Here is a 13074-nt window from a genome sequence, read left to right as displayed (position 1 = left end):
AGTAAAGCCTAACTTCTATTGTTGTATTAATTGTGATACGTAATGTAGAGATTGATTTAAAGTATGCACAGGATATGTGTAGATTATATGCCAATACATATAAGGGACTTAAGCATTCATAAATTTTGGTCCTTGTGGGGGTAAAGTTAGTGGTGGGTGGGCTGTGCTTAGAACTAATCCCTTAAGGGTATGGAGAGACAATTGTACATAATGTGTATATTTATAATTATCTATATAATTAGTTTATTATTGTCTTAATATAGTTTATTTGAAAGATTGAGAGTATAACATATGCATGACTAGTTTTATATATCATTTTATTGTTTCAGGCACAAATTTTAATAATGGATATTTTCTTTTTCTAAGTCACACAAATGATGATGTCAGTGTTCTTTTGCAACTAATCTATTTTCTGCTTATTGTAGGTCCTTTTGTTCTGCATAACAGCAGCCATGTACATGTTCTTTTTCAGGTATGTTGCGTTATATATATTTATTTTAATACCAAAAATAGTATGGCTTTGTAATGTTTTTGTCAACCATGAAACTCAAAATAGGCCCTAAAAAATTGGCCCCCACAAGTGACCTTTTTTCCCAGGGCTGGTAATGGATAAATACCTACTCCGTTTTGACTGATAAAAGAGAAGCGGGGGAAGAAAGATTTTGTTTTTCCCCCCATTCTCCATGTAGGCTCATCTTAGAAAATAGAATGTGTCAATTAATTAGTACTCAAATCCCAATAAATGAATTTTTGTTTGCTTTTAGATATTCTTCACTTTCCTTATAAAAACAATTAATATTTTATATTTAAATGAGAAAAAAGTGACAGTAGGGTTCTAGCAATCAATATTTTAAATTTAAATGGGAAAAAAGTGGCAGTAGGGTTCTAGCTAAGCCTTCTGCGAAGGTACCTTAACACATTAATCATACTCTATAAATATTAAATTTGTCTCTAAGTTTAAAGTTGTACTTTAATTGGAACTCTGAGGATTAGAAATCTTAGGACTGTGGGAGGAGTGTCAGAGTGTTTCAAGTTATGAATGCTAATAAGAAGACTATCTGTCATCTTTGTATAACCATAGCAATATGAAATATAATTTTTGATTAGAGTGAGTCTACTCCTTAATCACAACCTTCATCTTCAGTGATACCAGTTAATTCCCATTTATCTCTCCCTTATTTAAATAAATCTTTTTTGATTTTCTTGGATCTATGCAGTGTTCAACCACAGCAAAAATCCCCAGGCTTTTAAGTTTATAATTTATACTTAATTAACAAAGGCAGTTATGGGTTTTAATCATATGTTGATATATTTATCTTTTCTTTAAAAATAATGAAATAATTGAGCCTGCCAACATTTTTCAACCACTGGTTTCTTACCAGAACATCTTATATTTGATCAATATATATTTGATGAATCCCGATGACATAATTCAAAATTACTTTGATTTTGAAAATGTTATATGTAAGTACAAAATGATGATGATGTTGTTTTTATTTTGGTAAAGAGACAGCCAGTGTGTTAGAGGAAAAGGTATAAACATTCAAAGTTGGGAGGATTTGACTTGCAAAGGATTGGTAATGGGATACATAGTATTTTATATCAGTTACTAGTAACTGAAAAAATTGTTGGAGCTATCTGGTTGTCTCTGAATTTTTTTTCCCCTTAGTGCTGCGGTTAATGTAGGGCCTTGTGGAAGCTAGGCAGGTGCTCTCCCACCTCTAGCTGGAAAAGTTCTAATCTGTTTATTATTTTTACTGTATCTTCATATATGCTATACTGTTACACTGGACTATTATACCATATGCAGACTATGGTCCCTTTCTTATATTTTTGACTTATGAGTAGGTTCGGAGGTTTAGGAACAATGACTGTTTTATTCCATTAGTTTACAAACAATTTATGATTGTATTCACATGTATTAGTAGGGAAATGTTATAGAAAGTTCACATAGTTTATTTTTATATGTTTATTTGCATAGTCTGAAGATATAGCATACCTGCTGGGAAAAATGAAATTATAAGAATTGCAAAGTTAGAAATTTGACTCTTGTTGACATGCACAGGAGGAAAGAACAACATCAAATAAATTTTCTTTTTGTCAAAATACGTACCAGAACAGGCATTTAAATGAAACTGTGACACTGAAAGACAACATATATGCTTTAATGTTTGGCATTTCTTTGTCATAAGATGGTTTTGAGGTTTTAAAACAAATCATGTGTTGAATTCATTGATAAATGACCAATTTGTAGCATGGTTCTAGGAAATTACATTTTGAAAGTTGCTGCCATCAACCTCGTATTTTTGGTGTAGAAAGAAAATCAACCCTATAAATATGTGTTTTGGTGCAGAGCTACAGAACCTTTTCCTGTTTCAGTCATAAAGTCTGGGTTAAAAACAACAGTTTAAAATACTTTCCAGAAGGCTCAATGCAAGGTTTAAGTGCCAAGATAAACACTTTCAATTTTCTGAGGAAAGGGGTTGTTTTTCTTCTAAAAGAAGCACTATCACCAAATTCTTAGTGTTCTTGGCAAAAGTTAGTTTGAATAACTCAACAAACGAGGTTTGATGAATGGTAAAATAAAACCATTTACAAAGTACTATAACCAAACAAAACAATGTTATATGTTTTTCTGAACTCTAACTTGTGTTTGGAATGAACAAACATTATACAATAGCATTTAGCTAGTCCAAATGCATTGGAATATTTTATTCTTAATTAAATTTTATTATAAGTACAGATATTTGTGGACACATTTATTTAATTGTTAATAATTATTTTCAATTTAATTGCATAAAATTGAATACTTAAATATCATGATATTGACCCCAAGACTCCTTTTATTGTAACCTTTTTTGGCAAGAGTATAAGAGAAAAATTGTATGTTTGAAGAGCCAACTTATGGTTTTATCCAAATATATAAATGGGAAAAATTGAAATGAGACCCCTTTCAAAACAGAAAAAATGTACCAGTTTTATTTTTTTTTAAAAGAAAGAACTGGAAGAAATAGTTCCTTGAGTATTTTCCGAGTATGTTCCTTGGCTATGGTGGTTATATTGCAAGTTTATTTAAAAAGCAACACGATGTTTTTGGTGTTGAAAACTATGGTTAACCAAATGTGAAATGAAATATTTTACTCTTGAATAGCTTTTAATAGCTTTTAATCCATACATGAGAAAAAAAAAAGATTGTGCAAATGAAATTCTGAGATCACCTCACAGGCTTGAGCTGGAGAAAGGTAGTGTGTGAGAGAGAGCTCTAGTTCTGTTACACTTTTTAGCCAGCTGGCTTGCAGCAGTATAGCCATAAAGTACTTGCTGTAGTCTTTTAGGAATTAGGGTATAACTCAGGATGCACATATTTTGAAGACCCTTTGAAAGAAGGCTCTTTGTACCATCCCAGTGAACATTCTTTTGGGTGTTGCTGCCTCCTTGTTAAGTTATCTTATCATTAAGCATTCTTTTGTCATGACTGTACATTAGGGTATTGTCTATCATGATCAATGCAGGCCAAGTAGGATCATGAAAATTTGGTAGAAAATCTTGTCTCATGTACTACTTGAAGCAGTTTTTTAAACTTTCAAATATGTATTTACGAGTAAAATAGCCAAAGGATTCATTATATTTCTTGAATTAGGATTAATTAGGAGGGAAAAAAGAAATTTTCTTTTGACCACTAACATTTTTCTCTTTTATGTGAGAAAACGAAGAATCAACACAAAGCACAAAGAGAAAATATTATACTTAATCCTGTTCACTGAAAAAAAAAAAGCAGTGCTTTTAAGCATCGTTGGTTTTGTTTTCAACTATAGGTATGAAAAATATCTATATTTTAGAGAAAGGAAGTAATTCAGCATGATTTCTTTGTTAGTTTAAACTAGATATTATCCTAGAGTATATACTAATTTTGATCCTAGCCTCATGACTACTAGTTAGACATTCTTCCCAAAAGCCTTTGCAAAGGCAACAGTTTCAACAGTTTATTTCAAAATATAGATTGTGAAGCTCAGTCATGTCATAGCCATTAATCTATATACATAACGGACTGTTTCACAATGGACATATCTTACATAATCTGATGTTAACATGGAAAGGTACAGCATTTTTAGTCAGAAACCAGTGCAAATGACAGTTTATTGTCATTTTTAAGCATATTTAGAAATAGTGTTTTTCTGTTACCTGATGGTTTCTAATCAGCTCTTTGTGAAAGCACAAATAATAAACTATTTCATTAGCCTTAAGGTATAGGTTTAGTTTTTGTAGTTATTATTTATTGGTTGGAAAACATGTGCTTTTTGATTTCAAGACATTTGTGATTGTCATAGAATATCTTTGTATAAGCTTACCTTAGTGTCTTTGAACAAACTGTAACAGCAACTAAAGAACTTCAGATCTTGGTCTTTTACTCATTTATTTAAGTTAAATGAAAGTCATTTAAGTATCAGGTAAATTTTATTTAAAGTATTGCTTTAAAATATCCAAAATCCTCTTTAAAAACATTAAAATATTTATGACATTTGGAGCTTAAAACTTTGACCTCTTGGGAGAATTTTCCCTAAATAATTAGATTTCATTTAAAAAATCATTTGCAAAAAAAAAGTTAATATGATGAGAGTGAATTGGACATTTGGAAGGGAGCACATGATAGGACATAGGAAGATCATATTTTTATTATTCAGTAGAAAAAGTGTGATTACTTCTCTTTGAGTCAGTTTTCAGTTGCTATAACATAATATCTGAAGCTGAGTAATATATTAGGAAAAGGGGTTTATTTAGCTCACAGTTTTGGGGGTGAAAGTCTAAGATTGGCTAGCCTCATTGATTTGGTCTCTAATGAGGGCCCCTTGTGTGGGTTCGTGATATGACTGATGGTATTACACTGGAGCTACATTTAAAAGGGAAAGATCATATGGTGAAACAGGAATGGAGAAAGCAGGAAAGGGGTCTTTTCTCTTTTATAACGACCTTCTCATGAAAACTAGCTGGGTTTCCCACAAGAATTATTTTTATTCCTTTTGAAGGCAGTCCCCCCAGTGCATCCCACTATCTAAAAGTTTTACTATCTCTCACTTTGCTGCACTGGAGCCCAAGCTTCCAATACATGAACCTTTGGGGACAAATCATATGCAAACCTTATCAACCCAAGTGAAGGTCATGGTGGTAATATTGTGAAGAGTGTATTTAAGATATGAGGGTTGCTTCATGGATGAGGAAGATGAAAGATGCTAGAATTTTTTGTAAGCAAATTAGAATAGAGAGAATATGTATGGAAATGAGTACAGGATTTGCAACTAGTGAGATTGTGATGCTTTTAATACATTTAGATAGAGAAATTTAGCTATCATTTGGTTGTTTGCTGCTAAAGAATTACATTTTAGTCAGACATAGAAATTTAGGAGTTCCCAGCATATAGAAAATAGTTTGAGCCATGTTATAGGTAGGTAGTATTCCATAGTGAGAATTTGGAGATTAAAAGATTAAATAGGTTCAAAGATGGACTGGAGACCCTTTGAAATCTAGGCTATGGGAAAATAATCAGTGAAAGAGAGGCAGAGTAGTACAAAAGGCAATATAACTATCTTATAAAGATAAGAGGCTATTCTTGGCTGTCATATAGCCATTTGGCTTTGAACAAATTACATGATTTCTCTAAACCTCAGTTTCCTTATTATGAACTGTATAGCTGGGCATGATGGTGTATGCCTATAATTGTGGGGACTCTGGGGGCTGAGGCAGGATATTCACAAGTTCAAGGCCAGTATCAGCAATTTAGTGAGATGCTATTTAAAAAAAAATGGGCTGGGTATGTAGCTCAGTGGCAATGTGCCCCTGTGGGTTTAATCCCTAGTACCATTAAACACACACACCCACACACCCCATACCTACCTACCTCATGGGTTGATTTGAATTGTAAGGATTAAATAAGATATAATGTCTTTAAAATGTTTTTAGATGTGACCCAAAATAAGATATATGTTATTTTGTGTGAAAATATATATTTCCTAAAATAATACTTAATATATATGATATATTTGGATATTTTTCATTCTATTTTTTTTGTTGTTGTTTACAAAGCTCTTTTGACTTAAGCGCTCACAGAATAATAGCCAGTAGTGTGAAAATAAATAACTAATACATATGAATACCTAGCACAGTGATTGGTACCTTAGCAAAAGTAAAGAACAATGATAATTATTTTTTAGTCCTATAATTCATTTGGAAAAATCAAAGAACCAGAACAGCAAAAGCAATTCCAAGTCAAAAAGAAAATGCTGGAGATATCCCAATACCTGATTTCAAATTATACCAGACAGCTATAGTAACAAAAGCGGTATGGTAGTGGCATAAAAACAGACACATAGACCAATGGTACAGAATAGATGACACAGAGACAAACTCACATATCTACAGTTATCTGATCCTTGACAAAAGTGCCAAAAATACATATTGGAGAAAAGATAACCAGTTTTCCCAGCACCATTTGTTTACAAAGGCTATCTGTGTGTAGAAGAATAATACTGGGCTCTTATCTCTCACTCTGCATAAAAAAATCAAATCAAAATCGATCAAAGATTTAAGAATTAGATCAGAAACTATGCAACTCTTAGAAGAAGACATACTGTCAACACTCCAGCATACAGGCATAGGCAATAATTTTGTCAATGTGACCCCTAAAGTTCATGTAATCATACCAAGAGTTAATAAATGGGATGGCATCAAATTAAAAAGCTTATGCACAGGGCTAGAGTTGTTGCTCAGCAGTAGAGTGATTGCCTAGCACATGTGAGGCACTGGGTTCAATTCTCAGTTGTCTATCAACAACTAAAAAAATATTTTTTAAAAAGCTTCTGCACAGCAAAGGAAATGATTAGGAATATGAAGAGAGTACCTACAATGTGGGAGAAAATATTTGCTAGCTACACTTTTGTCAGACGATTAATATCTAGAATACATAAAGAACTCAAAAAACTTTATACCAAAACTCACAAATAACCCAATTAATAAATGGACAAGTGAATTAAACAGATACTTCACAAAAGAAGAGATACAAATGGCCAACAAATATATGAAAAAATATTCAACATCATTAGCAATTAGGGAAATGCAAATCAAAACTACACTGAGATTTCATCTCCCATGAGTCAGAATGGCAGTCATCACGAATACAAATAATGACACCACTGACACAGATGCCGCTGCCATGCCCAGAGGTCTTTTCTCTGAGCAGGGCCAGGGCTACCTCTGTGGCTACCTCTGAGTTCACTGCTGCTGATGAATGGAGGTCTCTTGTCCAGTCAGCTGCCGCCTGCAACGCTACTGCCACCGCTGCTGCTGACCTGCTTCCTGCTGCCAACAATCACCACCACTACCACTGCTACCACTGTGTAGAGGACTGCTGTGGGGGAGACTCCAGATTGCACGTGGCTGCATCCATTTTAGGACACCAGCCAGAGCCTGGGTGCCAGCAGGTTTACCACCACAAGAGCCTCTATCTGGGGACTCTGGCTGGGACATGCAGGTCCAGTGTGGGGGTGCCTGCATGTTTATAGGTGCTTGGGGTCTTTCTGCTCGGAGTGCTGGTGACCCTTGTCTTGCTGCTGCATCTTGGGTTTGCTCCTTTGCATGAGTGTATCCCTGGTGGTCTCTCTGCAAGTAGGAGCACATTGAGATCTTGGGACTGCTGCATGGCTGAGCCTGAAGTATCTGAACCCAGATTGGTGGGATAGTGAATGGGTCTTCAAGGGCTGATCTGGGTCTGGCAATCCCAAGAGACATCAGAAACAGGGCTGAGAAACTTTGAACAATGATGAAGACAGGTCGACTCTCCAGCGAGATTTATCTTATTTTTCAATTTGCTAATATCTCTACTATATTTGGAATAGGATGTTTTTTATGCATCAGTGTGTGGAGGACAATGATATATGAATGGTGTTTTGCATTTTTATTGTATTCTTATGTTTAAATTTTTTTTCTTTGTATTCTTGCTCACTCTTGTCTGTTTTCTTAAGATTTTTCTTTCCAACTTTTCCCTGACGAAGAGCCAATCTCTGTTGGCCCCTCTTTCACTCTTCCTGTGAATTTTTGCTTCTAGGTTCTCTCTTCTTCCCTTGTGAACATCCTATACTATGGTAGTTCTATTCTCTCATCCACCATTTGAAATTGTAAACCGTTTTAACAAATTTTCTGTTTATGCTATAGATAGTTATTGAACTCATCATTTTTGGTTCAATGCAAGAAAGCAGTAGATGTCTTAATGGGAGCTATTAGGTTTAAGTCTCTATATTTTGTACACCAGGTGCTATTCTTATTGGCAAGGCACTGAAAACATTTCAGGGATACTATAGGTCTACAGGGTAGGATTTGTGCTGCCTTAGATCCACACTTCTAGATGGGAAAACACATGAACAACATGAAAAAACGAGGGATTAAAGCACCCCAAACAAACCAACAACAGAAGCAACACAGTAGAAAAATGTCCAAGGAGTTCAGAATGTACATAATTCAATTGATCTGTGAAATAAAGGATAGTATAAGGAGTGAAATTAAAGAAAAGATATAGACAGTAAAAGATCACTTCAATAAAGAGTTAGAGGTTGTGAAAAAAAAAAAAAAGCAGAAATCCTCGAAATGAAGGAATCACTAAGCCAATTGTAAATTCAATAGAAACCATCAGCAACAGACTACAATGAAGACAAAATATATATTCTTGAAGATAGAGTTGACCAGGCAGAGAAAATGGTAAGAAACCATAAATAGAACATCCAAGAATTATGGAATAACATGAAAAGTCCAAATTTAAGATTTATTAGAATAAATGAAGGAGCAGAGATACAAACCAAAGGAATGCACATTCTTTTCAATGATATAATAGCAGAAAATTTCCAAAACCTAAAGAATGGAATGGAAAAATCAAATACAAGAGGCTTACAGGACCCCAAATGTACAAAATTACAGCAGACTCACACCACAAAACATTATAATGAGAATGACTAACACAGAGAATAAAGATAAAATCTTAAAGGCCATGAGAGAAAAAAATCAAATTACCTATGGGGGAAAGCATTTTGGATCTTGGCTGAATTCTCAACCCAGACCCTCAAAGTTAGGAGGTCCTGGAATAATATATTTCAAGCTCTGAAAGAAAATGGATGCCATTCAAGAATTGTATGTCCAGCAAAGTTAAGTTTCAGATTTAAAGATGAAGTTAAAACCTTCCATGATTAACAAAAATTAAAAGAATTCACAACTAGAAAGCCTATACTACAGAACTTTGTCAACAAAATATTCCATGAGGATGAAGTGAAAATAAAAAGTGAAAACACTAAAGGAATAGTCAACCAAAGGAGGAACTTAAGTCAAATTAAAAACCAGAAATAAATCAAAATGTCAGGGAATACAAATCATATCTCAATAATAACCGTGATTATTAACGGCTTAAACATGAATCAAAAGATATAGAATGGCAAATTGGATTAAAAAGCAAGACCCAACAATATGCGGTCTTCAAGAGACTCACCTCATGGGCAAAGACATCCACAGGCTGAAGGTGAAAGAATTGGAAAAAACTTATCACTCATATGGATTGCGTAAACTAGCAGGGGTTTCAATTTTCAGATATAGTGGACTTCAAATCAAAGTTAATCTGAAGAGACAGATAAGGACATTTCATACTTCTTAAGGGAAGTATATATAAGCAGGACATAACAATTATAAATATTTACTCCCCAAACAATGGAGCATCTATGCACATCAAATAAGCCCTTCTCAATTTCAAGAGTTAAATAGACCACAACTCAATAATACGGGGTGACTTTAACAAAACTCTCTCACTAGTGGATAGATATTCCAAACAAAAAATAAGGAAACTATAGAACTAAATAATACAATCAATAATTCAGACTTAACAGACATATACCGAATATTTCATCCACTAATGAGCAAATATACTTTCTTCTCAGCAGCACATGGCTCCCTCTCTAAAATAGATGATATTTTATGCCAACTCTTAGTGAATACAAAAAGACAGAGATAATACCCTGCATTCTATCAAACTACAAAGGAATGAAATTATAAAGCAATGATAAAATAAAAAATACAAGCTACTATAACAAATGAAGACTAAATTATAGACTATTGAATGGATATGTATGGATGGATAGTAGAAGAAATCAAGAATGAAATAAAAAAATTCTTAGAGGTAAATGAGAACACTGATACAACATATCAAAATCTCTAGGATGCTATGAGGGCAGTACTAAGAGAAAAGTTTATTGCATTCAGTACATTCATTAAAAGAATAAAAACTCAACAAATAAATACCTTAACACTACATCTCAAAGCCCTAGAAAAAGAAGAACAGATCATCACTAAAAGCAGTAGAAGGCAGAAAATAATTAAAACCAGAGTTGAAATCAATGAAATAGAAACAAAAGAAACAATTGAAAAAATTGACAAAAGAAAAAGTGTGTTCTTCGAAAAAATAATATAGATAAACTCCAGCCATGCTAATGAAGAAAAAAAGAGAGAAAACTCAAATGGCTAAAATCCAAGATGAAGAAGAAATATTATAGTGGACATGTCTGAAATACAGAAGATAATTAGAAACTATTGTGAAAATTTCTATTCCAATAAAATAGAAAATATTGAAGACATTGACAAATTTCTAGAGACTCAAACTGAATAGGATGTCATACATGATTTAAACAGATCAATTTCAAGTAATGAAATAGAAAATGCCATCAAAAGCCTACCAACCAAGTAAAGCCCAGGACCACATGGATTCTCAGCTGAGTTCTACAAGACTTTCAAAGAAGAATTATCACCAATACTCCTCAATGTATTCCATGAAACAGAAAAGGAAGGAACCCTTCCAAACTCATTCTATGAGGCTAATATTACCCTGATACCAAAACCAGACAAAGACATATCAAGGAAAGAAAACTTCAGACCAATATCTCTGATGAGCATAGAATCAAAAGTTTTCAATAAAATTCTGTCAAATTGCATAAAAATATAAAAAAGAGTGCACCACGATCAAGTGGGTTTCATCTCAGGAATGCAGGGTTGATTCAACATATGGAAATCAATTAACGTAATTCATCATATTACTAGACTTAGAAACAAGAATCATATTATGATCTCAATATATGCAGAAAAAGCATTTGACAAAATACAGCACACCTACAAGTTCAAAACACTAGGAAACCTTGGATAATAGGAACATATCTCAACATTGTAAATGGTATATATGCTAAACCCAAGGCCAGCATCATTCTAAATGGAGGAAAAATTGAAAGCATTCCTGCTAAAAACTGGAACAAGACAAGGATGTCCTTATTCACCACTTCTATTCAACATCATCCTTGAAACTCTAACCAGAGCAATTACACAAAAGAAAAAATTAAAGGGATACAAATAGATAAAAATGAACTCAAAACTATCACTATTTGCTGATGACATGATTCTATATCTAGAAGATCCAAAAAATTCCACCAGAAAACTCTAGAACTAATAAATGAATTCAGCAAAATAGCAGGATATAAAATCAATACCCATAAATTAAATACATTTCTATACATCAGTGGTGAATCCACTGAAAGAGAAATCAGGAAAAGTACTCCATTCACAATAGTTTAAAAAAAAAACTGGGAATCAATCTAACAAAAGAGGTGAAAGACCTCTACAATGAAAACTAGGAATACTAAAGAAAATAATTGAAGAAAATCTCAGAAGATGAAAAGTTCTCCCATGTTCTCCTAGATATGCAGAATTAATATTGTCAAAATGACCATACTACCAAAAGCATCCCACAGATTTAATGTAATCCCTATTAAAATCACAATAACATTCTTAATAGAAATAGAAAAAGCAATCATAAACTTAATTATTTGGAAAAATGAGAGATTCAGAATAAAGCAATCCTTAGCAAGAAGAGTGAAGCAGGAGGTATCCTAATACCAGACCTTAAACTATACTACAGAGCTGTAGAAACAAAAATGGCATGATTTTGGCACCAAAATAGACTTGAGGACACAGAGCCAAACCCACATAAATATGGTTATGTCAGACTAGTCAAAGGTGCCAAAAACATTCACTGAAGGAAAGATAGCCTAATCGACAAATGGTGATGGCAAAACTGGAAACCCATATGTAGTAAAATGAAATTAAACATCTATCTCTCTCCTGCACAAAAATCAACTCAAAGTGGATCAACCACTTAGGCACTAGAACAGAGACCCTGCACCTCAGAGAAGAAAAAGTAGGTCCAAATTTTCACTATGTTGGCCTAGGATCTAACTTCCTTAAAAAGATGGATTCAAATTAAAAAGCTTGTTCTCAGCAAACAATCAATAATGTGAGGAGAAAACCTACAGATTGGGAGAAAATCTACCACATGTACCTCTGATAAAGCATTAATCTCTAGGATATATAAAGAACTAAAAAATTTAATACCAAAACCCCCAAATAACCCAATCAATAAATGGGCTAAGGAATTGAACAGACACTTCACAGAAGAAGAAATACAGTTGATCAACAAATATATGAAAAGTATTCAACATATCTAGCAATTAGAGAAATGTAAATCAAAACTACATTAAGATTTCATGACACTCCAGTCAGAATGGGAATCATCAAGAATACAGGCAACAATAAATATTGATGAGGATGTAGGGAAAAAGGTACACACATACATTGCTGATGCGACTGCAAATTGGTGCAACCACTATTGAAAGCAGTATGGAGGTTCCTCAGAAAACTTGGATTGGAACCACCATTTGACCCAGCTATCTCACTCCTTGGTTTATACTCAAAGGAGTTAAAATCAGTATACTACAGTAATGCAGCCATGTCAATGTTTATAGCAGCTCAATTCACAATAACTGAACTATGGAAACAAACTAGGTTTTCTTCAATAGATGAATAGATAAAGAAAATGCGATATATATATATATATATATATACATATACATATATATATATATATATATATTCAATGGAATATTATTCAGTTTTAAAAAGGAATGAAATTATGGTATTTGCCAGTAAATGGATGGAGTTGGGGAATGTCAT

At 33.4% G+C, this 13074-nt stretch overlaps 1 protein-coding gene across 10 annotated transcripts in view; it reads left to right on the top strand.

The window, feature by feature from the left end:
• Positions 1-13074, top strand: part of Tmem135 (transmembrane protein 135) — a 271986-nt gene that overhangs the window by 177734 nt on the left and 81178 nt on the right. For all 10 annotated transcript variants that reach the window (XM_046439331.2, XM_058577358.1, XM_046439336.2 and 7 more), the window contains one exon: positions 426-472. In XM_046439331.2, coding sequence (XP_046295287.1) covers positions 426-472 — 47 coding nt within the window. The remainder of the gene's footprint in view (positions 1-425; positions 473-13074) is intronic.

This window comes from Marmota monax, unplaced genomic scaffold (genome assembly GCF_021218885.2).
Source record: "Marmota monax isolate L192 unplaced genomic scaffold, Marmota_monax_Labrador192_F-V1.1 WCK01_AAM20220418_F8-fsc00096, whole genome shotgun sequence".
NCBI classification, from domain to species: domain Eukaryota; kingdom Metazoa; phylum Chordata; class Mammalia; order Rodentia; family Sciuridae; genus Marmota; species Marmota monax.
Note: the sequence above shows the minus strand (reverse complement) of the source record. Positions and strands in the feature narration are given on the sequence as shown.